We start from the raw sequence: 25,935 nt of genomic DNA, 5'->3' as shown, positions 1-25,935 counted from the left end.
CTCTCTATATTACATAGCTTCATTAACAACCATTCTGTAGCTGCACAAATTAATCTTGTAATCTTCATAGGTCCGGTATTCAGCTTGACAAGAATATAAAATAGGTATTAAGGAATACATTGTTGAGAGTTTGGAGGTTGACTGTGCCAGTATTGGTGGTGTATTGTTGCAGCGTTATGTGTAGGGTGGGGGCAGGTTTCTATGATGATTATTGCGGGACATAAGGCGGTAAAGCTATGGCACGAGATGAAGAGGAACAGAGCGTGTTGGATAGTTTAGGTCTGGGCAGCGGCCGTTGTTGGATTAGGAGGGGAGAGGGGAGGGGCGGTAGGGGAGGAGGGGTGGAAGGGGGGGAAGTATGGAGGGTGATGTGGTGAAAGTGTGTGGCGTGACAAAGTATTATGCATGATTTGAAAGACAGATCTGTTTTTCGGGATATTCATGTTTTTGAAAATTTCAATGAGAAAGTCGAATAGGATCTTTGGTTTCTCTGAGATATCATTTAAGTTTAGGTTGGGATTGAAATATTGGTCTAAATGAATATAGAGGTTTTCAGTGACGTCTAGGAAAGAACCTTTGTTTAGAATATCTAATACTTCAAGATCTTGATTTATTTCAGTAAAGTTGTGCTTAAATTCTTTTATATGTAGGCCGACCGCGGAAAAACGGTTGTGTTTTATGGCATTGACATGTTCTGCATATCTGATTTTAAAGCTGCGTCCTGTTTGCCCTAGGTAAGAACTTTTGCAGTCTTGGCAAGAAAACCTATATACACCTGATTTAGAAAAAGGACTACTTTTATTTATTGATGAAGAGTTGTGTAGGATCTCTGTGCTTCTATTGTTAGTACGAAAGGCTATTTTAACGTTGTGTTTTTTAAAAACGTTAGTGACGTTGTAAATTTCTTTATTGAAGGTAAATGTGGAAAGCGTGGCAGTGCTAGTATTGTCTTTTATTAGGGTGGTTTTTGGGCGGTGTCTGAATTTATTGATTATTCTTTCAATAAAGGATTCATTATATCCATTGAATTTTGCTATAGAGCGAATGGTGTTCAATTCTTTATTTAAGTTTTTTCTTGACATTGGAATTTTGAATGCTCGGTCTACTAAGCTATTATATGTAGCCGCTTTGTGTGTTTGGGGGTGTAGTGAGTCATTTCTTATAGTAGTGGCCGTTTGAGTGGGCTTTCTATAGATACTATATGTGAACGAAGAGGGGTGCCTGTTGATTGTTAGGTCTAGGAAGTTGATGGAGTTGTTTGTCTCTGATTCTAAGGTAAATTTAATGTCATGATCAATATTATTATTATTTAATGTAACGCCTTGTGTAACATAAATGCCTACATGCTTGCCTGTTTCCCATTTTGGCTGATGATGACGCAAACACAGCGTCGAAACTAGTTCCAAGTACAAATACATGTTATAAATAAAATATAACTTTTTGTATTGAAAAGGTGGACCGTTTTAAGTTTTTCCTATCATCCTTCTCAGTTCAATACGGACAAAAAATGAAATTCTTAGGTTTAGATGGAAGGTAGGCAGCCCGCCGAACGCAGTGACGTGCCCAGCGAGTGACGTGGCCGCCGTAAGCCAGCTATCCGCTACCATATATGGTAATGATCCAGCTCGTCCTCAAAAGTACATTTTGAGCTAATTTATCGCTATTTTGACATTGCCAACTTAAAAGCCTCTACAATGGACATCATCTCTTCAGATTTCAAGAAAATCCACCGAGTATTATAGAAGTTATAAGGGTAGATAGTACCCGAGTTCTAGACACTTCCATGCGAAAATAAAGTTCCGTGACAATGTTCCAGTATGTCACCTTAAGAAAATAATAAAGTCTTATCGACACTCGGCGAAAATAACTAAGTCCCAATGACACGCTTCAGAAAAAAAAAAAAGTTCTTATATGGCACTTTAAGAAAAAAACAAAGTCCAATCACGACACACGACAAAAGTCCCAATGTGTCAATATGACGAAGTGTCGTGTTGGGACTGCCTGTAGGGGTGAAGTACAGTGGGAACTTCGAGGGCCCTAGGACCGCTACGGTAGCTGTGAAGGCCCTTCAGGAACTCCGAAAAGTGGTGGCAAAAGGGGCTCTGGTTAAGACGCAGCAGGTCGTTACGCTACTTAGGTTCCAGAACGGGTAAAAAAATAAAATTTAAAAAAAGTAAATAAATAAATGCAATGTAAATATTAATCTTATACCAGTTGTGTAGTATCATTTGAAGTAATTCCACATACTGTATATCAGTTGACTATATTGGTAAGTAGTACAGGAGATATTATAAGAAGAATTTTGTAAACAATATAAATTTATTAAGGATGAGCTGTGTGTTTAATAGAAAACACTGTTAGCGTAAATTGAATAATATTGTATTATAGGAAAATTTTCTTCTCTTGTTAATATAATATTTAGTGCTTGACAATAATGTATTTTAGTGTACCATTTGCCACCGAGGTAGACACCTCATTTGCAAATAAAGAGATTTTGATTTGATTTGATTGAGAAAATGCATACGAAGCTTACGACCAGTCAAGTGATAACTCTGTTACCGAGGTAGCATTTTTAGCCTTCGCCATTTATGTTTTGGAGTGGCTATAGCTGTAGAAATTGTGTCACATCATGCTCATCTTTCAAACTTGCTTTCTACGACTACTTTTAAGTTACTGGAGGCCATTCTCCTAACTTATTATTTTGACTTACCTAAAACATTATGTTCTATTTTTATTCAAGAACTGTCTGTGTTTCGCGTAGTCTGTGCCAAACAGCGCTAAACTAGTGTCTGCCTTCTGCGCAAGCGAGCCCGACTTTTAGCCGTGCCTATGTCGCTGGCCAATCAGAGCTAACGAGGATTGTTACGTAATGAACTTCTCTCTCCAGCTGGTAGCGGCCCGTTGTCTGCTGGAAGCTATCATGGCAATCAGAAGCAAACTTCATTGTGGCTCTACGCGAGCATTCTGTGCGACCATGGATTTCGGATAAAACCGTTGATGTGTTCATCCTCAAGAACTTCTTTTATATTTAGAATTGGTTATACCTTCCTACTAGTGGATTAAGTACGACTACGGCAAAAAAATTGTGAGTTTGTAAACTACGCGCCTCTCGAAACATGGAAGCTACATTGGAACTGTAAGTTACATTTTCATGCATCTAGTCTTCATTATCGATGGGTCTGTGACTTCATATAAATCTTCCTCTCCCAAACTTCTTTAAGCGGCGCTTTGGAAATCGTCTGTTTTTTGAAATTAATGTAATCATTTAAAAAAAAAAAAATTCAGTATTGGTCATTCTCCTACTGAAACATGGGTTTCTCATTTGTAATCTTCTAAAAGCTTGCTCCCAAAATTTTGGCTATTGTTATTTTATATTTAAAGCAATGTTCTCGGGAGTTACGGGGTGGTTTTGTTTCCCCCTAAAGAAATGTATAATTCATTTGTGTAATGCCTGAAAGAGTTCCCATAAGCGTCTATTTCTGGTTTTCGGTCCCTTGTTTGTTCTATTTATTTTGGTGTCATGCTTTCTCTCTATTTTATCTTATTTCTGATAGTTCTTCATCCTTGAGTTTCTTTTGCTCTTTCTCGTGTTCCATTATTGTGAGACCCTTGGGATTGGTGCCTCATCTATTTTGCCTGCACCGTTTCCATGGCGACGTTTACTAATTTTTAATGTTTGTTGATGATTGTTTCGACTTAATGTGGAGGGTGGATTTTTCCTTTGGAGCACGACTTCGGTATTCTGCGCCATTTTGGAGGTGTACTTGGTTTCTTGATTGATGTTTTAATTACCCTTTCGGGGAATCTCTGTTTTTGCCCGATTTACTGTTGTGTTTTTCTGGGTCCAATTTCGGGTTCATTATTGAGACCTTTTAAAATCTTGGCACTTGTGAAAGCTCATGGCAATAAAATTGAACCTGGTCCAGTGTTTTCTGAAACCTTAAAAGTAATTAAAAATTCTGGTGGAAAGTAATTGAGATTACAGATAGGTAACTTAACTCTTGCCGTAGACCTACTTAAGCTACCAGGTTGTTTTCTTCCTATGTTATTTAAATGATGGCCGTCTTTGTTATTGTGAGTTTAGTGTTATTTTCTTCTTTTCCTAGTTATCTAAGTTTAATTTATTAATTAATTAACTTCATTCCCATTTTCACACCAGCCAAATGCCGGTGCTGTACCTTAATTAAGGCCACGGCCGCTTCCCTCCCACTCCTAGCCCTTCCCTGTCCCATCGTCGCCATAAGACCTAACTGTCGGTGCGACATAAAGCAACTAGCAAAAAAACTTCATTACGTTGCAGCTCACTGAGCCTAATTGGATTGCATTTCTGTTTTTCCTCAGTTGTTAAACACTCTTCAATATTTTAAAATTAAATTCTTTTAAACTCCATATCTGGTTGGTCTTTCTTTCAATTAGTTGTACCGGTTAATACTGTACCAGCTTAATCGTAAGTATCCACGGGAACTTCTTGTCATCTAAAGGTGAGTTTTCTTTACTTTGGTAATTATTTTGTGCGGGGTATATGCCCAGTGATTAATTTCATCCTTATGTATTTATTTACCTTGTCTTGTACTCATACCAGCTCAAAGGACAGTACCGGCTGGTGCAACTCTGAAAGCACTGATTCATATCACGCTGAAAACTGTGTTGTTCAGGCTGAAGGTAAGTTGATATTAGTATGAAGGGCATACTATATTGTTTTACACTTTATTTTTTTCTACCCAAACGAAGTACATTACACATCAGTACTTACGTCCACCTTCTCAACATAATGTCCTTGTAACTGTCTGCACTTTTGCCATCAATGTGTCAGTCTCTCCAGACCTTCCTGAAACCATTCTTTTGGAGTGTTGCGTACCTATGCCTTGACAGCTGTGTCCAGTTCTGCAAAATCCGCAAAACGGCGACCATGCAGAGGTTTCTTGATGTTCTTGATGTTCCTGAACATTACTTCTTTGGCGGTGGACTGCCCCTGAGCTTCCATTGCATCGATTGTTGTTTCGTTTGTGGCCCACGGAAATGGAGCCATGTCTCATTACGTCGCAAGCCTATCCATGAAGTCAGATGGATCTTGATCATGGCGTTGCAAAAATTCTCTGCACACTTCCACATGCTTCAGCTTTTTGTCTGCAGACAAGAGTGTAGGTACCCGCGTGGATGACATCTTAGGCTAATTTCCGTGGCTGTCTCCATTTCCGTAAATGTGATGCATTTGTTTCCTTGGATGGCCTGTTCGACCTGAGCAATGTTGGCTGGTGTTGACACTGTCACATTCCTTCCAGAACTGGTTCCGTTGTCCACCGATGCATGCCCTGTTTTCCAACAGTCCACCCAGTTGTAAACTCTTTTCCGTGATGGCGCATGTTCTCCGCAGGCTGCCACCAAGCGCCGATGAATTTCTGCAGTGGTCACACCTTCTTTCCATGGGAACCAAGTCGTATAGCGCTGTATTGTTCTCTAATCTTATGAATATCCAACGCACATTACAGTGATTTTAATGTTTTAATGTGTTTAAGAGTTTTGCTTATGAGCTATTTCACATAATTCTAACATAATACGCACTGCAACAACGCAAGAACTACTATTATCTGCAGCTTTAGACAGTCAACAGTGCAATTAAGTTAAACCATGTCCACGAATTTTTATTGTGACTTTTATTGTTTTAATGTGTTTAAGTGTTTGTTTATGTGCTAACTTTTTATTATTCTAATATAACACGAACCGTGCAACGCAAGAACCACTATTACCTGCCACATTAGACATTCAACAGTGCATTCAAGCACGTTAAATTATATTTACTACTGTTTTATTTTGGCTAGTCATTTGTTTTATTGAACTATCAACATGTATATTTGTACATTTAGTGTAAATTATTGTTAAAACGGCTATAATACTGATTGTTTCCAATTGTTCAACTAAGTTCATTTCATACACGACTAAATATTCATAAGATTAGAGAACAATTAAACTGACTAGGCAAATGCCTATGTTTAAAAATACTCCGACATACTCATCACACTAAAGAAAAGACGAACTCATACTAGATTCTTACATATGTACATGGAGTGTAATAAGAGCAATTAATTTTTGTAATTGTATAATATTGAATTCTCAGCATGGGTATAACCACTTTAAAATAGTTGAATTCTAGATTATGTCATTAGCTCTCAATATGAGGCATAATATGTAAATGCAATTCTAGTGTAGATGAGGATGACCTTTTGAGAGGTCGAAACCGGTCCTACATGTGACAATAAAATAGTATTGATTAGGTGGAACTTTTCTTTCATTTATGACTTAGGTTGAGTACTGACGAGTTTTCAATTATTCTATAACAGTAACCCGTAAAGCATGGTGTAATACGGGACGTAACAACCAAGGTAAAAGCCTCCCATGGCCATATAATGCGCCATTAGGTACTGATGGCATCAGGGAGGGGACTGCAGGAGACTGGGAAGATGACACTTGGTTGGACTGCTCGCCATACCCCTTGAAAGAAAATCCAGGACTCACTCCATATTCAAAGTGGCATGTTTCTGATGATAGTGTAACGAGTGGGTGGCGTCTTTTATTGATAATTCAATATTAAAACTCATAAAGCAATGTACAGAAACAGAGGCGAAACGATAATAATGAGTAACCATGGGTATCTAGAACAAAAATACAATAATTCTAATAGCGGTCAAAATGACCGCATCGGCAGTTCCAGGTATACAATATATTCCGGCGGTTCTAGTGTTAAGATGGAACGACGTGGGATATGTATGTATGTACTATTTTAAATAGTTTTTAATGAGATTATACAGCTCAGTAAGGAATAAACAGCACCTGTTATGGACAAATTTGCCAACAATGAGAATGTATTACAACTAAATCTTTGATATGAAAATAATTCCCCCTACAATAATATTTTTCTCCACCTGCCCGGTATCGTTGTATCAAGATTATATTTTGCGCGCACGTACACGCGCACGCACACACACACACACACACAAACCTTCTCAGTCACATCCATTATATAACACACAACAGAGATGTTGAAAATAAGACACATTCCAACAAGGTCATGAAGGCCTTAGGAAAAGCGTACATATAACATCAGCAATAACTTTTTTCCTACTGGCTTAATGTTGCACTGACACACAGAGCTCGACAATGGAATAGGACAGAGGTAAGATTTGCAAGGAAGTGACTGTCTACTTCTAACTGGGGAAATCACTGAAAACCTTCTTGAGGGCCGTACAGAACCCAAGGTCACAGCCAACTCGCTCAGTTGGCACCAAGTAGGGTGAAATGGTTATTTCTTTGTCCCTAGGAATTAACCTGGCACACACTTTCGATGATGTCAAATGACCTCAGGACCATGTGTGTCTCTGCAAACTGGAAATTTGTTTCTACAGCCCCGATGGTCCTTGGACAACGAAGCGACCGCTGCTCAGCTCGAAGGTCTGCACATTACACGGTGCCATGGTAAGCGTCGCTGTCTTGACTTTAGAGACCAGAGTTGTGATCTCAATTGATCTCAGCCTGGCTGAGTGGCCCTAAAACAGCCCTAGTATACAAAAACAATAAAATCCTTGAATTGGCCGGAAATAAAAAAATAGGGTCCTCCCAGTAAGAGACAAGCTCATTACCCTTAGACTGTGGGGCCGGCAAGTACTGACGGGCTGGGATGAAGAAAGAAAACTCACCAACAGGATCAACGCTTCCTGCGACACACTCGTTTATGTTCCTTCTGCCAGTGCAGCTGCTGACAATCGATGCTGCAGTAAGCAGTGTTCCAGCAGCAGTGGTAGATAGCTTCACTCTCACAGTTATAGCACTGTAAACATAAAATTCAGACTTATAATACAACCTTTACTTTTTCAGTCGGTCACACACAAGATACAAATTTACAAAGAACTAATACATACCTGTAAAAGAAAACAGTTTATTAACAACAGAATGACAGCTATCAGCTTCATGGTCCGTATTGATAATTTGGGCACACAAGTATGAAGGATGTTTTTTCCACCTAATCAATACTTTATTTTACAAAGAGTTTAGAATGATTTACATTAAAAAACAGTACCGGTTTCGACCTGTAAATAGGTCATCTTCAGCTGTTGATGAACCTGCTTAATAGCGATTCTACCTAATAATACATTACTAAAAATTAAAGGTGGTGGTGGTGATTATTGTTTTAAGAGGAAGTACAACTAGGCAACTATCCTCTATATAACACTAATCAGAGGGAAAATATGGAAGGTGCCCGACACTTCGAAAAATGAAGATATCAATATAAATGGTCCGTTAAAGGACATTATAAATTTTCCAGCTAACTCATTCTTGGTTGCCAGCGTTTCGCCCTTGTGTGCTAGGGTGGGCTCATCAGTTGGTACCTAGCACACCTACCAATACGCTGGCAAGTGCATACCGTGGAGGCCACTGCGTAGGCTAACTGGAGCCACTGGCAGTGCCAATGCACTAAGAGACTTTGTCTCATCACTAAAAATGATGCCTGCTTGGCCATCAGATGATATAGATGTTGATTCCCATAGGGAATCTGAAATATTTGTCCTGAATGAGTAAATTTATAATACCAATATAAATGGTCCGTTATTGGACATTATAAATTTTCCAGCTAACTCATTCTTGGTTGCCAGCGTTTCGCCCTCGTGTGCTAGGGTGGGCTCATCAGTTGGTACCTAGCACACCTACCAATACGCTGGCTAGTGCATACCGTGGAGGCCACTGCGTAGGCTAACTGGAGCCACTAGCAGTGCCAATGCATTAAGAAACTTTGTCTCATCACTAAAAATGATGCCTGCTTGGCCAGTGGCTCCAGTTAGCCTACGCAGTGGCCTCCACGGTATGCACTAGCCAGCGTATTGGTAGGTGTGCTAGGTACCAACTGATGAGCCCACCCTAGCACACGAGGGTGAAACGCTGGCAACCAAGAATGAGTTAGCTGGAAAATTTATAATGTCAATAACGGACCATTTATATTGGTATTATAAATTTACTCATTCAGGACAAATATTTCAGATTCCCTATGGGAATCAACATCTATATCAAATGAAGATATCGGCCAAAGGAAGACAAGGGCCACGAAGGGCATGAAAATGAAAGACTCTCTAGCCCTCGAAAACCTAATAGCGTCGGGGTCGGAAAAGAACAAGAGTTGACCAAGGGAGGTCGGATAGGATAGATGAAAGTGAGGAGCCTGGCACAAGTAAGTGGAAGCAATGCCAGGACTCAGCTGTGGGCCCCGTGGTTGCCAACCCACGCTCCAAAGTTCAGAGCCCTTGAGGCCCCTTTTAGTCGCCTCTTACGACAGGCAGAGGATACCGTGGGTGTTATTCTACCGCCCCCACTCACAGGGGAACTAAAAATTAAACAAGAATGCCTTATTCTAATATAATACTAATGTTAAGATATATACATAGGGTACAAATAAATGGCTTTGACTTGCTGGAGTCCCATGAATGCCACATATTCCAAAAATTGTATAGCTGAGAGGTTAAAAATAGGGTGCAGTTCTTAGATAACAAAGGGTCACTGAGGTTTTGGTGTCAAGTTCAAATATCATGCAGTATGCCAAACTTCATCTCCAACTGTTGTATACATAGGATCAAGGTGCATTGCTGGGCCGCAATTTTGCGGGGAACGTGTTCAGTAGATAGCGGTTCTGTAGCTTGTTCAACAGGTACTATGTTCATTCTTAGTCTATGTCGTTGCTGATACATGCTAGTTTTTCAGGACCCTCGTTGAGGCATATTGATGTATGACATATAGAAATTAATGAAAATAGGCTGATAGAGCTCCCCCTCTTCATACTTGCATTTACGCTCAGGTAAATTAAAAAATCTGAGGAAAAAAGGGAAATAGGTATTAGAATAACTGATAGATTGCCTGCTAAATGGTTTGTGTGCTGTAGAGTGTGCGTTACTTACGTGTGGGCTAGATATGTTCTTGAGTATAGTCAAGAGCGTGCTGCACACTGTTGCGTGTACGTCGTGTGGTTGTCGTAGTGTTCAGATTGAGAGGTGGTGGGGAGGGGGAAGCAGCCTGTGGAAGGGGTGGGGTGGAGTGGGGTATGTCTTTTGGGTTGTGTGTGGGTTTGTGTCTGCTGATTCTTTTTAAATGTGTGTCTTTTAGAATGGGAATGGCTGTGTTGAAGACAATGTTCATTTTATCTGTGATTACATTAAGTTGAGGTTGGGATTAGCATATCGGTCCACACTGATGTAAAAATCTTCCATTATAGTGAGCAATGGGTCTGTGGGGTTCATATTTAAAATTTCCATGTCATTCTCGATATTAGTGACCTTATGCTTGTGTTCCTCGACATGTTGCCCTATGGACGAAAAGCGATTATATTTAGTGGCATTGATATGTTCGTTGTAGCGAATAGAAAAACATCTGCTGGTGCGCCCGATGTAGCTGGCTTCACAATCATTGCATTTTATGCGGTATACTCCTGAGTGGCTGTATTTGTTGTTTTCATTGACAGATTTAGTGTTATGTAAAATGGAAGCATTATTATATGACATGTTTCAGGCTACACAACAGTCGTCCACCCACAAGCCCTGTTCATGACAAGGTGTGTTTGTCGCAGAATAAAGAAAGCTTGATTGAAAAATTGGGAAGTCATAGGGAGGAGAATCAGTGGTACCAACCTTTGAAGTGGATTATTAGTACTCTTACCCCCCCAACGCATCAGAAAATTTTCAAAGTCAAATTTGAAGCATGCTCCTCCCTTCTCGGTAATGACACCTCCTTTGCCTTTCCTAACAGCAATTTATTCTAAAGTATATCATGTTTACACAATAAAGTGTCGGACAAATGGTTCCGGGGGGTGAGAAAGGATCTCAAACAAGTGGGACTAAATTCAGAAGACATCTCAAACCGAACAAAGTTTAGGTCAGTGATCAACAAATTCCAGGGATTCCACGACGATCCAAAACTTAACCGTAGGTGGACGGAAAAAAGAAGATAGGCTGCCAGAGAAAGGATGCTTAAGTTTTGGGCTGTGAAGAAGGCTTCTAGAAATATGTAACTGTTACCTAATGTGGTCTCTAATAGCCATAACAGAAAATATATATATTTACACAATAAAATTTCCACATTACCTGTTCTGTGAGAAAACATTATTTTTAGCTTGTTTCACACTCAGCAGCTGCTTTCTCCCCCCATAATTAAATTTTTGTCTGCTGAACAAAAGGTAATTCCAGTGTAGAAGTGTTTGATGTAAGTTGTCTGAATTTTTCTGTCAACACTGAAAACTCTTACTTGGAGAAAAGCAGAGTACAGCTCCTTTCATCCACAATGAATTTCACATGGCTCATGGGTAGCAAAAGGAAGTAACGATCAAATAAGTATAACTGCCAAATCACAAGCAGTGGAACTAAATGCTCGGAAGAATTGCATATTTTTCCTTCTTTCTTTCTTTCATAAATTCCTTTTTCGTGATAAGGTCACTTTTCCATAATAATTTCCCCTTTAACTGTAATGCCTCAATCGTGAGGTGAAATCCATAATAATTAGCACCTCTAGAGATTTCTCAGAAAGATCCTACATCTAGAACTGGAAAATGGGGAATACCAGAGATAACACAATTCAGAACTGTACTTCCAGACAGAGGAGCTCTCGACTTTGCCAGGGAAAAGACTATAGCTTTCTGTGGTCATGTGGCAAAACTTGTTTACAAACAGACTTGCCAACCGCCTGTTCACCTTCTGGTTAAACAAGAAAGTTTGTTACACCTGGCCGATGGAGATTGAGAACAATATAACTGAAATGGGGCTAACAGACAGAACTTGAGAGACAGATACTAAAGAAAGTCTGTGGTTTTCAGAAAAAACCTCTGTGAAGAAAAATAATCTGAGGAAAGAAAAGAAGATAAGATGTAATAAAGATCCAAACCTAATGGTTGAGCAAGCGTAGAAGAGGAGGTCATGAATCATTCTATAAGAATATCCTCCGATTCTTACAAATCACTTCATTGCAAGCATGAATATGTGCAGGATGTAATTGTTGTAGCAGGAATGTTGCAGTATTTACTTATTCGTTTGTGATCATAATATATTTCTAACTTCTGAATGGAATGCGAAGTACAAGTACAAACAGACTCGCCAAATTATTCAGCAATCTTACTGCTAACTGGCAAGCAAAACTGAACATTCCTGAGGCTAATGGCTTGCTCCCTGACCTGAAGGTGTAATTTACCCTGTGAAGTTCAGGAGTTCAAGACCCTTTCCCCGGACTTGCCCCTCTGGCGAGGGCTCTTATCTGTGTTGGAAATCACATTCCTTTCACAAGCGATGAAAGAATGTTTTAAGGGCTAGGAAAAATTTGATCGCACTAAGCATTTGCTGAGAAGGAAGTTTTACTTAACTCAGTTAAATGTAAGTTAAAGGCTTTGCAGTCTGTCAAACACACAAGCGAAATATAAACACATTATTAAACAAGGAATATCGAGTGGTAATCTTTATCCACGGATCCATGGCCAGTCGTAGTAATCAATCATGTTACGCAAAAGGCAGTTGTTAGCAAATTATGATATTTCTGATATTCTGAACAGAAGCAAGGGTGAAAATGAGTCAGAAAGGTCCAATTGTGAAGAACTGTTTAGCAGTGACAGTGACAGATCAAAGAAAAGCAACAGTAAATCAGGTCATTCTGAAAGTGATGAATGAAATGCCACGCAACTGGCTTTGAATTTTTTTTAAAAGTGGGAAAAAAAGGGGGAGGGAGATGACATTCCACAAAAAAATCCAACAGTAAGATATATGATTTTTTCAATTTATAAAATGAAGTTTTTATAAGAACCCGTGCAATTGTCAGAGGTTTTCGAGGTTTTTTTCAAAATGGCGCCCGGGTATGACGACGTAGTGTTTTATCCTATGAGTAAATTAACCGTAAAATGTGACGAAAAGTGCGGAAAATGTCGAAGATTAGTGAAAAATGGAATGTTGTGTGATTCATGTGATCGATGGTGGCATTATAAGTGCGGAAATTGCCCTAGAGACGTAAAAACTAATGAAAATGTTGACTGGATTTGTGAGCAGTGTGTTCGGAATGTTGTAGTTGGCGACGGCGTTGACGAAGCACCGAAAATAATCAATGAGGAATACAAAAGTGCATTAGAAATTATAAACATTCTACAAAAGGACAATGAGGCTCTTAAAGTTGAAAATCAAGAATTAAAAGAAACACTGCGATCGCTAGAATTTGGGACTGACCATTCTTCGAGTAATATACTGGTACCATTTAACGTTAAGAATTTCATATTTAGGTTCCGTATTGAAACAAGATTTACATCAAAGAAAGGACAATAGGTTCCACCTTTTCAATACTATATATTGTGTGAAAGTTTTACATTACAGTTAAAACATCACAACTTTTGTACATTCGGTACCGGTTTCGACAGATTCCCTGTCATCATCAGCCGAGAATAATTAAACAAAGACAAGTATAGATCATGATTCTTATGGTGTGATTACAATGGTGGATTAAAAATATACATTGTATGATTAAAATAGTATATATATATATATATATATATATACACACAAATAAAAGGTAAGTAAAATGGGAATGGTCATTATTCTATGGGGTGTACACCTTAATATTTCTAATTAAACGGTTAATTTGTTAAAAGAAATTTTGTTCTTGTAATATATAATTAGGGCCTATAGTGAAATTTGATTGTAGGCTTAATTCTGTAATATTTTAACTTTTTGACCAGTCAATTCATTGAAGTTGTGTAGCCATGTTTCACACATTACCAGTAACAAACTCGAGCACGTCGTGTCAAGTAGTTCATGGATGGTTGGCTAAGAAGAAATCTACAACTGAATTTCCAGAAATAAACATCAGAAATAGGTTTTCTGCCCTAATTAATTTAATTCTGGAAGTGATTGCGCGCGTGAAACCAAATCATCGCAATCTGCTGCCGTTGCCGTGCCGAGGTTAAAATTTAGGCCTAGATTTCAGAATCAAGAGCCAGTTAGGCCTAAATCAGCAAAGGTAGGTGTGTTTGGTGATAGCCAGGGAAGGGGAATTGCGGGAGTGATAAACGACGAGAATATAGTAGCAACTGGAGAAATATATCCAGGAGCTTCTATCAGCAGTGTACTGGAAAACGTAGAAGAAGCAATTAGGAACTTCGGGAGCGGCGATGCAGTGCTTTTCATTGGTGGGACGAACAACGTAGCTCACGATGACGCCAAGCATGTAAGATCACAACTTAAACATACACTAGGGAAGCTGACCCACACTAACGTCTTTGTAGTGAACGTGCACAGGCATGATTTGAGTAGAGACTCGTGTGTGAATATTAAAGTGGGCACGGTCAATACAGCTATTGTTAAAATTTGTAAACATTTTCGGAATACTCAGGTTATTGAATGCAGCAGTTTTGAGAGACACAATTATACAAATCATGGCTTCCATCTAAACAATTCAGGTAAACGAAAGATTGCTAAAATTGTTCACAATTTTGTTAATCATAAGATATGTAGTTTGAAAAATGCAGCTCCCTTAGGTTGTAATACCGACCAGGAAAACTAGTAGAAAGAGCCAGCTGTTCTTCAAGCTTGCTCAGTCAACTAGAAAATGTTATGAATTTTAAAAGGCCATGTAAACCAAAACTAGCATCTGTGACCGAATCAGATCGGTCACCTAATTAAACCATTATTAAAGATAGTTTAGTAAGTAGCCAAACTGAGGTATGTTATTCTCCTATTCATAAAATACCAGTACATGAAACATCAGGTCAGAAATCTCCACCAATAATGAGTGATACAAAAAGTAGTTGCCAAGAGGTAAATGGCATCCAAAAGAAGGATTGCAAGTGAATATCCAATGCATTAGAAATAAGTTGTTAGAATTAGAACACTTCTGCCAAACCGAGAAAGTTGATGTGATTTGTGTATCGGAACATTGGCTTTCTGAAAATCAAGTAGAATATTTTGTGCCCCGTAGATATACTGTTGCAGATATGTTTTGTAGGAGTAAAAAGAAAAATGGGGAAGCTGGGATTTTAGTTAGAGAGTGTTTAAAATTTGTAAAAATTGATGTAAGTCAATATTGTGTGGAATTAGAGGGAGAATTTAGTTGTGTGAAGCTGGTTAATCAGAATTTGATAATTGTTAGTTTGTACAGATCTCCAAATGCTGATGCTTACGTATTTCTTAAGAATTTTGAATTAGTAATGGAAAAAATTTTGAAGTTTAAGGCCAAAGTTGCTGTTTGTGGGGATTTTAACATAGAGATGGCATACTCAGATGGGCAGATTTCTAGAAATTTTCTGAATTTACTAAGAACTCCTAAATTTAGCTTGCACAAACAAGCTACCTACACGTAATAATGCATGCTTGGATAATATTATTGTAAATTTTTCAAGAGATTTGTATGAACTTAGACTTGTTGGTGGGGGTTTTGCTTTTATCATTATATCTTAACCAGCCTAACATAATTTACAATGACGAACCTGTTCTGATGTGGGTGAAAAGTCAGGGTGATGATTATATTAACATATTTATTGAAAATCTGAAACAAACTAACTGGGGCTTGTATTTGAATTTGAAATGGGAGAAAATGATATTGAAGCTGTTTTTGGGAACTTTTTAGATAAATTGGTTGAATTGTGGCATTTATGTTCACCACTGGTAAAAATTAGTTGTAATGGTAAACTTAAAAGCAAGAAGGTGAACTGGTATACTGATGAATTGACTCAGTATAGAGAAAGAATGCTATTGCTGTACAGAATTGATAAAAACTCTTGTCAAGGAGGAACTGAGCAGAATGGCGTGTATAAAGCTTATCTTAGTTGTAAAAAGTTATATAAAAGAAAACTTATTCATGCCAAAACTTTAGCTTGTGAAAAATATATTGAGAATGCACCCAACAAATGAAAGGCGGCATAAGATGTTATAGTACAAGAAAATATCCCTACTCGAACTAGACACATTTCTCGATCCAGAAAAACTGAATAATTATTTCTTAAACTCTGTAAAAGAAATCGGAGATCAAATTAAGGCAACAGGTACAGCTGCGAGCGACTTTCTTCACAATGAATCCCCCTGCCGAAACACTTTCCATTGGGTTGAAATCAATCTGATGAAGTAATTAAAATTAGCTTAAAATTATCAAATTCTAAGATTATTGATTGTTATTGGTTATCTAATTACATCATCAAAAGAATAATACATTTGATTTCTGAACCTCTAGCTTTTATTTTTAATAAGTGTTTAGAGTTCGGAGTTTTTCCTGATCTACTTAAAATTTCTAAAGTTATTCCAGTATTTAGAAGTGGCGATAAAGAATTTCTTCAGAACTATCGTGCAGTCTCAATTGTTCCAATAATTTCTAAAATATTTGAATTACTTTTGTACAATCAACTTAGCAACTATTTTGAAACTTACAATCTCCTATCCGACTGTCAGTTTGGGTTTCGACAAGGTGAATGTTCTTGAAATTGTTAATCAGATATTAACAGCTTTTGAAAATAAGCAGGCGATATCTTTGGTGTTATGTGATCTATAGTTTAATTATTGTGAGTTTCGACTTGACGTTTGAGCGCTGCCTTTTGGCGGAGGGTAAGTGATTTAATCAACAGCCAATCATAGGCAGCCGATCACTCCGATAGAGCGCGTTAGACTCCAGTTCAAGTTAGCAGTGTTGTCGATTTGTTGTTTACTGTAACCACGTGCTATCAGCTGTGTGTTGTATTGTGCTCAGTTCTTTTTGTGGTCTTGGCGTGTCTCTGTGCTAGGTTGTTGTTCGTTTATATTTCGTAGTGTAGAGTTTATAAATGATTTGTTTAGTATTTTTAATAGTATAGTGCGTTATATTGTGGTGATCTAGTTTATATAGTAGCTTAGTTTAATATTTCGTTCAGTAGTAATATAGTAGGTTAATTTTAGGCCCGTGTGTGAATTTGATATTCTGTCATGGCGACGCCTACGTCTAAGGATGAAGCTCCCAAGAGAAGAAAGCTCTTCGAATGCGGTACTCCACTAAAAAGCCAGGCCCGGGAAATTGTTTGTAATGTTAGGGAGTCATTCTTGACAAAGCACCAACAATGGCGGCTAGAAAGAATGAACTGATTAAGTGGGAGAAAGAGCACAATATTTCGGTTCGCGATGACATGGGGAAGGTGGATCTTATGCATGTCTTGAAACAAAACAAGCCCCAGTGCCTAGTTTATGTGGTGGATGAAATAGCCAGAAGGAACGGGCATACAGTAGTTCACCTTCCACTATACCAATGCCATTTTAACACCTTATAACTGATTTGGGCCCAACTGAAGAATTATATAGCTGAGAATAACCGACTCTTCACATTTTCGGAAGTTGAAAGACTTATTTTCGAAGCCGTAGGCCATATAAGTGCGTACGACTAGAACAACGTTGTGAGATGATTAAAGCTTGGGAGAAAGAAAGTCTCACAGACGATTATGTTGAATACTTTATTATCTCTGTAGGATCAAGCGAGAGTGAAACCTCAACAGACGATGACAATGCCGATAGTGACTCAGAAATGAGTGATATCAAATCAAATATCTTTATTTGCAAATGAGGTGTCTACCTCGGTGGCAAATGGTACACTAAAATACATTATTGTCAAGCACTAAATATTAAATTAACAATAGAAGAAAATTTTCCTATAATACAATACAATTTATGCTAACAAATTTTTCTATTAAACACACAGCTCACCCTTAATAAATTTATATTGTTTACAAAATTCTACTTATAATATCTCCTGTACTACTTACAAATATAGTCAACTGATATACAGTATGTGGAATTACTTCAAATGATACTATACAACTGGTATAAGATTAAACTTTACACTGCATTTATTTACTTATTTTTTTTTTTTTACCCATTCTGGAACCTAAGTAGCATAACGACCTGCTGCGTCTTAACCAGAGCCCTTTTTGCCACCAATTTTCAGAGTTCCTGAAGGGCCTTCACAGCTACCGTAGCGGTCCCAGGGCCCTCGAAGTCCCCACTGTACTTCACCCCAACAGGCAGTCAACTCCTTAGACCAGGGGATGGAATTAATTTAATCTCACACATTAAAAAAAAAAAAAAAAAAATTATTTACAATAACCTGCACTGGTCGAATGCCCTCTAACATTTAATTTATTTTCTCTGTTGCTGTTTATTCTCTTCTTGAATATCTGTACAGATTTTGGAAAAGGATCAAACACTACCCCTGGTAAACTGTTCCACTCCTTCACACCCTTCCCAATGAATGAAAATTTACCCCAATCGCTTCTGCAAAAGTTCCTTCTAATTTTATATTTGTGGTCAGTTCTGCCGATATAATTATTTTCCAACTGAAGCCTCTCACGGATATCTCCCCATGCTTCTTCTCTAGTGTAGGCTCTATATAATCCTATAAGTTTAGTTTTCTCCCTTCTCTTACTTAAAGTTTCCCACCCAAGTTCCTTTAACATTTCTGATACACTACTCTTTCTCCTGAAATCCCGTTACAAATCTTACTGCTTTCCTCTGCACACTATCTATTTCTTTTATTAGGTATTTTTGGTGAGGATCCCAAACACTGTTTGCATATTCCAATAATGGACGAACCATACTTAAGCAACTTCTTTCTTTTAATTCTTTATTGCATCCTTTAAATAGCCTCATTATGACGTGTAACGATCTGTATGCTTTCCCAACAATGTCATCAGCATGACCCTTCCAGTGCAAATTACTTTCAAATCTCACACCTAAGTATTTGCACTTGCCATCTTTTGGGATAACTACCTCATCCAAAGTATATTCAAATTCAGTTTTAAAGCTCCTGTTTGTAAAAGTTGTAACAGTTGATTTGCCTCCATTAACCTTTATTTTCTTCAACCCATTGTTGGATACTTTCAAGGTCCCTTTGTAATTCTGAACAATCCTCAATGTTATTTATTTCCCTATAAACAATTATGTCATCTGCATACAATCTTATTTTTGATGTTATATTGTTCCCTAAATCATTTGCGTATATTAAGAAAAGTAACGGACCGATTATACTACCCTGTGCAATTCCCTTCCAAACTTTCTCTTCCTGTGATACATTATTTCCTACTTTGACTTTCTGAACCCTTGAATTTAGAAATGTTTTTATCCAACGTGTAACCCTTACGTCCAATCCTATTCCCTCCAATTTCTTTAATAATATTCCATGTTCCACTATACCAAAGGCTTTGGGAAGATCTATGGCTATGCAATCTAACTGACCTCCTGAATCCAACTGATCTGATATGTCCTGCTGAAATCCCACCAGTTGTGCCTCACAAGAAAATTTCTTTCTAAATCCATACTGGCTCCGCATGAACCAATTTTTATCATCACATATCCCTCTGATGTACTTTGCTATTAAACTCTCCAGTACTTTACAAACTATACTGGTCAGGCTGTTTGGTCTGTAGTTCTCTGGTTTCCTTTTATCACCCTTTCCTTTATAAATTGGTATTATTATAGATTCCTTCCATTCCTTTGGTATTACACTATTATTTATGACATAGTCAAAGAGAAATTTTAAATAAGGCACTATGTACCACCCCATTGTCTTTAATACCTTCCCAGTAATTTGATCACTTCATGAGAACCTTCTTGTTTCCCCTCTGTGTCTCTCCCTCTCTATCTTCTGTTAGGGTTTCCAACTCCTGACAATCATCTACTGAATCTCTGAATTCCATACTAAATAGGTTTGCTTTTTCAGTATCTGTTAAACAGTGTTCACCCCCTTCTCCCACCATTGTAGGAATTTGGATTCCTTTTCCTTTTTGATTCCTGATATATGAATACAGTTTCCATTTCCCTTTGCGATCATTACACTCTTGAAGTATGCCATTCATATAATTCTCTTTTGCTTCCTTTTTCACTCTATTCAGTTCCCTCATTAGCTGTTTTCTAGTTTCCCCTACTCTCCCTACCCTCTTTGATTTTCCTGTTTACTATTGTACATTTTCTTTTTAATTTTCTTATTTCCCTTGTATAATAAACAGGGTCTGAGGTCATTTTACCCTTCTTAACAGGTACAAATCTCTTCTCTCCTTCCCAAATTATTCCTTTAAATTTAGCCCAAAGTGTATCCACATTACTTCTTTCACTTATCCAACAACTGAATTGTGATTTAAGGTAAGTCCCAAATTCATCAACTTTAGTTTTTCTGTACAATTTCTTGTCTTGTGTAACCCTCTTATTAAGCCTTTTTGGTACGAGTCCTACATCCATTATTACAGCCTTATTATCTCCTATTCCTTCAATTACCTCAGTTTTATTAACAATTTCCCGTGGTTTAACGAAGAATACATCTAGTAAGTTATTGAGACGAGTCGGTTCTTGTACTACTTGCGTAAATCCTCCCACCCAAATTAACTTATTCGTTTTGTAGGATTATTTCCTTCGTTACGGGAAACTGAATCTAAAAGCAACGCGAGATCTTATACATGGTGAGTAGAAATTTAATTTAATTTTCTCACTTTTTATCTGTTCAAGCAATGACATATTTTTATCTTGTAGCCTTATCCTAAATGTGTGTATTATTTGAATTATGTATGTTGCTACAAAGAATAACTGATTATGGACTTTTATTCCAGTATTTGCATTTCTGTTCGTGTTCTGTATTGTAAATCAGCTGTTTGTAATCGTAGCAGTTTGGCACCATCGTCTGACTTTCGGCTAACTGTCAAGTCGAAACTCATAAAAACGGGACGATAAGTAAGGCTTTTGATTGTATTAATCATGAAATTTTACTTGCAAAGCTTGAGATGTATGGTGTTGAGTATCCCTTGCTGAACATAATTAAGTCATACTTAAATAACAGATATCAGTTTGTCTCAATTAAAAATAGGTATTCCACTTTGAAGAAAGTTACAACTGGTGTGCCAGAGGGCTCTGTCCTCGGCCCATTTTTATTAATTCTGGCTGTCAAAGATTTACCGCAAAATGTCAGAGCTCATGCTCTTATATCGTATGCGGACAATACAACGTTAATTTCAAAACACCAGAGCATCTCAGGTTTGCATCAGATGTCACAGGAAGCTCTTGCAACTGCAATGCATTGGTTTTCATCCAATAGGCTGTTGTGCAATCAGGATAAAACTCAATTTCTCACACTAGAATTATCCAAAGATATTAAAAGTCAGTCAGTCAAACTTTTGGGTTTTCATATTGATGCCAAATTGAACTGGGACACACACATTAATCATGTTTGTAAAAAATATCACGAGTAGCCTATTTGATATGGAAATTGAGGGATTTATTTAGCAGTGACTACCTAAGGATGGCATATTTTGGCCTCTTACAGTCACACATTACTTATGGACTGTTATTATGGGGGCATTCTTCTTATGTATATAATATTCTTCTAATACAGAAAAAGGTTGTCCGAACAATGTGTTGGGCTGGTGCAATTGACCATTGTCGACCTCTCTTCATTAAGCTTAAAATACTAACAATTATAAATTTGTATATTTGTATATCTTTGACATACGTTAAAAACAACATAAATGAATTCAGTACTAGGGAAAACATTCACCTTCATGATACTCGGGACAAAGCAGACATTGACATCCCAATTCACAGGCTGTCAAAAACTGCTCACTCACATAAAATCAGCTGTTTAAGATTATTTAATAAATTACCATATTCTGCACGGTCCACTCCTTTAAGTAATTTTAAAAGAAAAATGTATGATTGGTTAATAGAAAATCCATTTTATAATACCTCTGAATTCTTAAAAATGCGTAATGTTAGTATTAAGTTTTAATAAAAGGTGTATGTTCATTTAGCCTTAGTAAAGTTAAGTACTAAATTATTATCAGTTGACGAAGCCTATTTAATTGTATATGGTCAATGGCAAATAAAGATTCTTGATTCTTGCTAATATACAGGAAATACACAAATTACATGTATGAACCACTTCAATGTGTGGAGTCAAGTGCAGGGATGGAGTAAGGTAACTTACCCCAACTGCTGAGGGTGGGGGAGGTAGAGGGAATGATGGATAGACTCTGCAGAAGAGGCCAGAATTCTGACGGTGAATTCAAGTATTCATTTATAAAAATGCTTGTAGACCTATTTTGAAACTTAAAACCTTCTATGTTCAATAGTTTGTACTGTTAGGTGAGAGTTCCACATCACATTCCTAACCTTCTAAATGATGTGATGGTCTCCATATGGATTCACTTACCCTCACCTGAAGTAAGAGTATAGTACCTGGCAGACCATGATCATATGGACTGTAATACCCATATAATGTTTGTATACACGACAGGAAGAAACACTAGCTGCGAGGGGTAAAAGAGAGGGTGAATAGGATGAGTACAACCTACCTCATGACCAGAGAAGCGTACAAGGCAACGGTGAGGAACGAAGCACTCTGTGCGGCCATAACGACAACACTAAGAAAATATGGGGCAGAGCAGCTGGAGAAACAGATAAGAGAAAAAAATCGAGGGATGAACTTTACTGGACAGTGAGGACAATCTCTGTTGGCAAGAATTGCTAGACATGGATGGAATGACCAGAAGAGTATGGAAAACAATGGGCAGAACAAAAAGAAATACATTCTTGAATTCAGGAAGGACTGGAACAAGGATCAACGTGGAAGGTGGAACGGAAGGAGAACTGCGAAATAAGTACACACCCTGAGCTCAATGAGAGACAATGGTTCGGGGATAGAAAAGAGAAGCACTAGTAGGGGAGATGAGGAAAGAGGTTCTAGGAGCAGAAGAGGAAGACCCTAGCTTTGACTGAGTAATATGTGGTCTTACAGAGGCTGTAACAAAAGGACAAGAAGATTGTGCATATGTTCAGCAGAAGTAAGATTTTCTCAGAATATCTCAACAGGAGTTCAGCAGCTAGCGAGTCCAGTATAGGAGAACAAGAACAAATTTTGACTCTCACATTCCAAGGAATGCTACCAACTTACCCACTGTTTCTTCTTTATTTCGGATATAGCTAGCTTGTGTTTCTCCGTTAACTGCTTTATTTCAGCTAAATGGTGTTCTTCTAAGGCTCGAGCTGCAGCACTAATGGCACGTTGCTTTTCGGCCTCGAATTCCCGCCGCATCTGCAAAAGATAATATCTTTAGGAACAAGAAACACTCCACTGATCAGAAGTACGAGTAACTCAGACAGATCTCTTAGTTGAAAGTGAACACAATTCTCCTCCATACGTCTTACATTATGTCATGTCTTTGTCCCTTTAGTTTTCACATTTCTCCTTGTCTCCTCTACGTCTCCCTCTTCTCACATTGACATGAGAAGCAGAAACAAGCTCTTGAGAGGCTGAGAAGAGATGGATGTAGTAAGTTTTCTTTTCTTTGTTCCTCCCTCACTCCATATACAGGATGGTGCACGAAATGTCATACGTTAAACACATGGTTTATAAAATGTGTAAATCTACGCTCAGAACAATATGCTTTTATATACAGAAATCTTATTTCATGCGTGATTCAACGGATGGCAGCGTATGATGTGCATGCGTACCGTCTTCCGGTTATACAGCATGGTGGACAAGGGGTGGTTGATGCGTGAATGGAAAGTGAAAACAGTATTGTTTTATGCGAAAACAAAGAGTGTAGCTTGAACTCAGGAAAGGTTTGATGTTTATTTCAGTATTCAGTGAACTCCCTGGAAGGTGTACAGACTACTCAGCCAATTTGAAACTGAAGGCAATATTATGGACAGGAAAGAGCCCATCTAAAGCTGGTCCGCTCACCAGAGAATATTGCTGCTGTGAGAGTGGCTGTGGCTCGGAGGCCCTAGCAATCCACCTGAACTGCCTGTGTTCAGCTGGGCATCTCTTGTCGGTCAATACAGAGATTTTTTAAATTATATTTTCAAAATCTTCCTCCACTCGGAGGCTGCCTAAGACAAAGAATACACATGTAATTTCATTCAAAAAATATACAAAAATAAGTAATTTATGTCTCAGTCTGGCAAATACAAGTGGTGTCTGAGTATCAAAAGAGAACCCCTGAATGCTTTCAGCCCCCAGTCGATGAACTGCTTGGTACTGATGTTGAAGACCTTCATCAGCTCTATCGTCGTCTTAGGGACTGTCCCTCTCGCACCGATCATGAGACCCCTCACTTCTACATCGTCCAGTTCGTATTTATTCTTATAATACAGCACTGTAGGCAGGTAGATAGATTTCTTTTCTCGGTCCACTGCGTTTGGTTGGTCGGAGTGTGTTTCAAATCTTACTGTGGGGTCTAATATATATCCTTTCTTCCCTTTAATGGCGATCATATCTATCCTTCTCGTGCTGCCATTTACTCCAATGCCATGGACTTCCTCATGCACTTGAAATCCTTTCTCACGGAGCGTCTGTCCTATGGATGACCTGATGTTGTGATGCCTGGTGTTTCGAAGAGCTTCACCGAAGGCACAGGAACTCAAGACGTGAGGTAATGTTTCAATCTCACTACATCTTCTGCAGCGGTTACCATCAAGGGACCTTCCCGGTACAGCTCTTACAGGTGCAACGTTACATGCCATTTTCAGCGCATCTCTCCACTCCGTGCTAGAAAGGCCATCGTGGTTTCTAACCCAGCGGTTTGCAGGAGGGAACTCCTTGTACAGACACACTCCCTGACCTTTGCTTCTCAGCTGACACCACTTCTCAAATTCAGATTCTCGCAACTTATTTCTGAGTTTCTTGGTGTCATACTCACCGTGCCTGTTCTTCATATCCTCAGTTTTATCGTTTACGTTTAACTCAGTTAAGCATCTGTTAATTTCTTCATCTAGATTTCTAGTGGCTTCAATATATTGGTTCCCCTCCCATTTCAGAATGTTGCAGCTGTTTATATTCTGAAGCAAGGCTTCCCAGCTTGTCCTAAAAACACCTTACCCTTTGTACCATTTATCTGAGTAAATCATAGAATCAGGAGTGTCAATAGGAAAGGATAAGATCTCCTTTAGTGTACTTTTAACAAGTTTATCAGCATCTTCCAAAAACCGCTGTGGTATTTTACTTGCAGGAACGCAGAGGAACTGGTAAGTCAACGTAGGGCAAACTGAACAATTGAGAATTTCTGATCCGGATGAAGCCAGGGACAGGATGATAATGAGGTGAGTTTCTGCTGAAGGAGTGTCATTGATTTCTTGGAATCAAATAACATAGTATCTGCATAATTTACCCCTAAGTATCTGACACATTCGTTCCTCGAAATACATTTAATCTCCATACCTTCTTCGACTGTAATGAGCCCTTCGTTTATTTCTCCTCTACTGATATTAATAACTTTAGATTTTTCAGGGTTTATTGTTAGACCAAGTTCACAAAACCTTTGTAAAGCTACTTTCGTCAGTTCTACTGCAGAATCTCGGTTTTTTCCTACAATAACCGTATCATCTGCAAAGCCTAATATTGTTAGAGGTTGAAGTCCTTTGACAAGAGAATAACCATGCATGTCACATAGTCCTTTTTCACCGATTTCTCGAAAATGTGATCTGTTGTGAGATTGTATAAAACTGGTGACAATGGCGATCCTTGCATTACACCACAGCGTAATTTAATGGGATTAGTTTTCTTGAAATTTGCAAATTATGTTGCTCAGCTTGCTTGGCACAGTTGACGTAGCCAATGTTTTCCTTAAATGTAAATGACCCACGTTGTCGAAAGCCTTGCTTATGTCTAGGAAGACCAGAGTAACATCTTGTTTGTTGTGTTTTGCTGAGTTAAGCACAGATCTGAGTAAAGCGATGTTTATGATGGTACCAGGTGATATGATGAATCCTCTTTGATGTTCGCTAAATTGGATGTAACTTCTTAATCTTACGTCCAAGACCTTTTCGATGACACGAACATATAGCGATTGGCCTCCAGTCTGACAGTTCTGTTGGATCTCCAGTTTTAGGTAACAAAATGGTGCGCGCCTTTGTGAACAGTAATGGAACATGTCCAGTCTGTAACATTATC

At 38.3% G+C, this 25,935-nt stretch overlaps 1 protein-coding gene across 2 annotated transcripts in view; it reads right to left on the bottom strand.

The window, feature by feature from the left end:
- Window positions 1-25,935, bottom strand: part of LOC136883508 (zinc finger MYND domain-containing protein 11) — a 313,597-nt gene that overhangs the window by 36,727 nt on the left and 250,935 nt on the right. For both annotated transcript variants that reach the window (XM_067155881.2, XM_068229918.1), the window contains exons 13-14: window positions 22,936-23,076; window positions 7,692-7,822 (exon numbers count right to left, since the gene is read on the bottom strand). In XM_067155881.2, coding sequence (XP_067011982.1) covers window positions 7,700-7,822; window positions 22,936-23,076 — 264 coding nt within the window. In that variant the 3' untranslated portion in view covers window positions 7,692-7,699. The remainder of the gene's footprint in view (window positions 1-7,691; window positions 7,823-22,935; window positions 23,077-25,935) is intronic.

Source organism: Anabrus simplex, chromosome 1 (assembly GCF_040414725.1).
Source record: "Anabrus simplex isolate iqAnaSimp1 chromosome 1, ASM4041472v1, whole genome shotgun sequence".
NCBI classification, from domain to species: Eukaryota; Metazoa; Arthropoda; class Insecta; order Orthoptera; family Tettigoniidae; genus Anabrus; species Anabrus simplex.
This window is presented reverse-complemented; position numbering and strand designations above follow the sequence as displayed.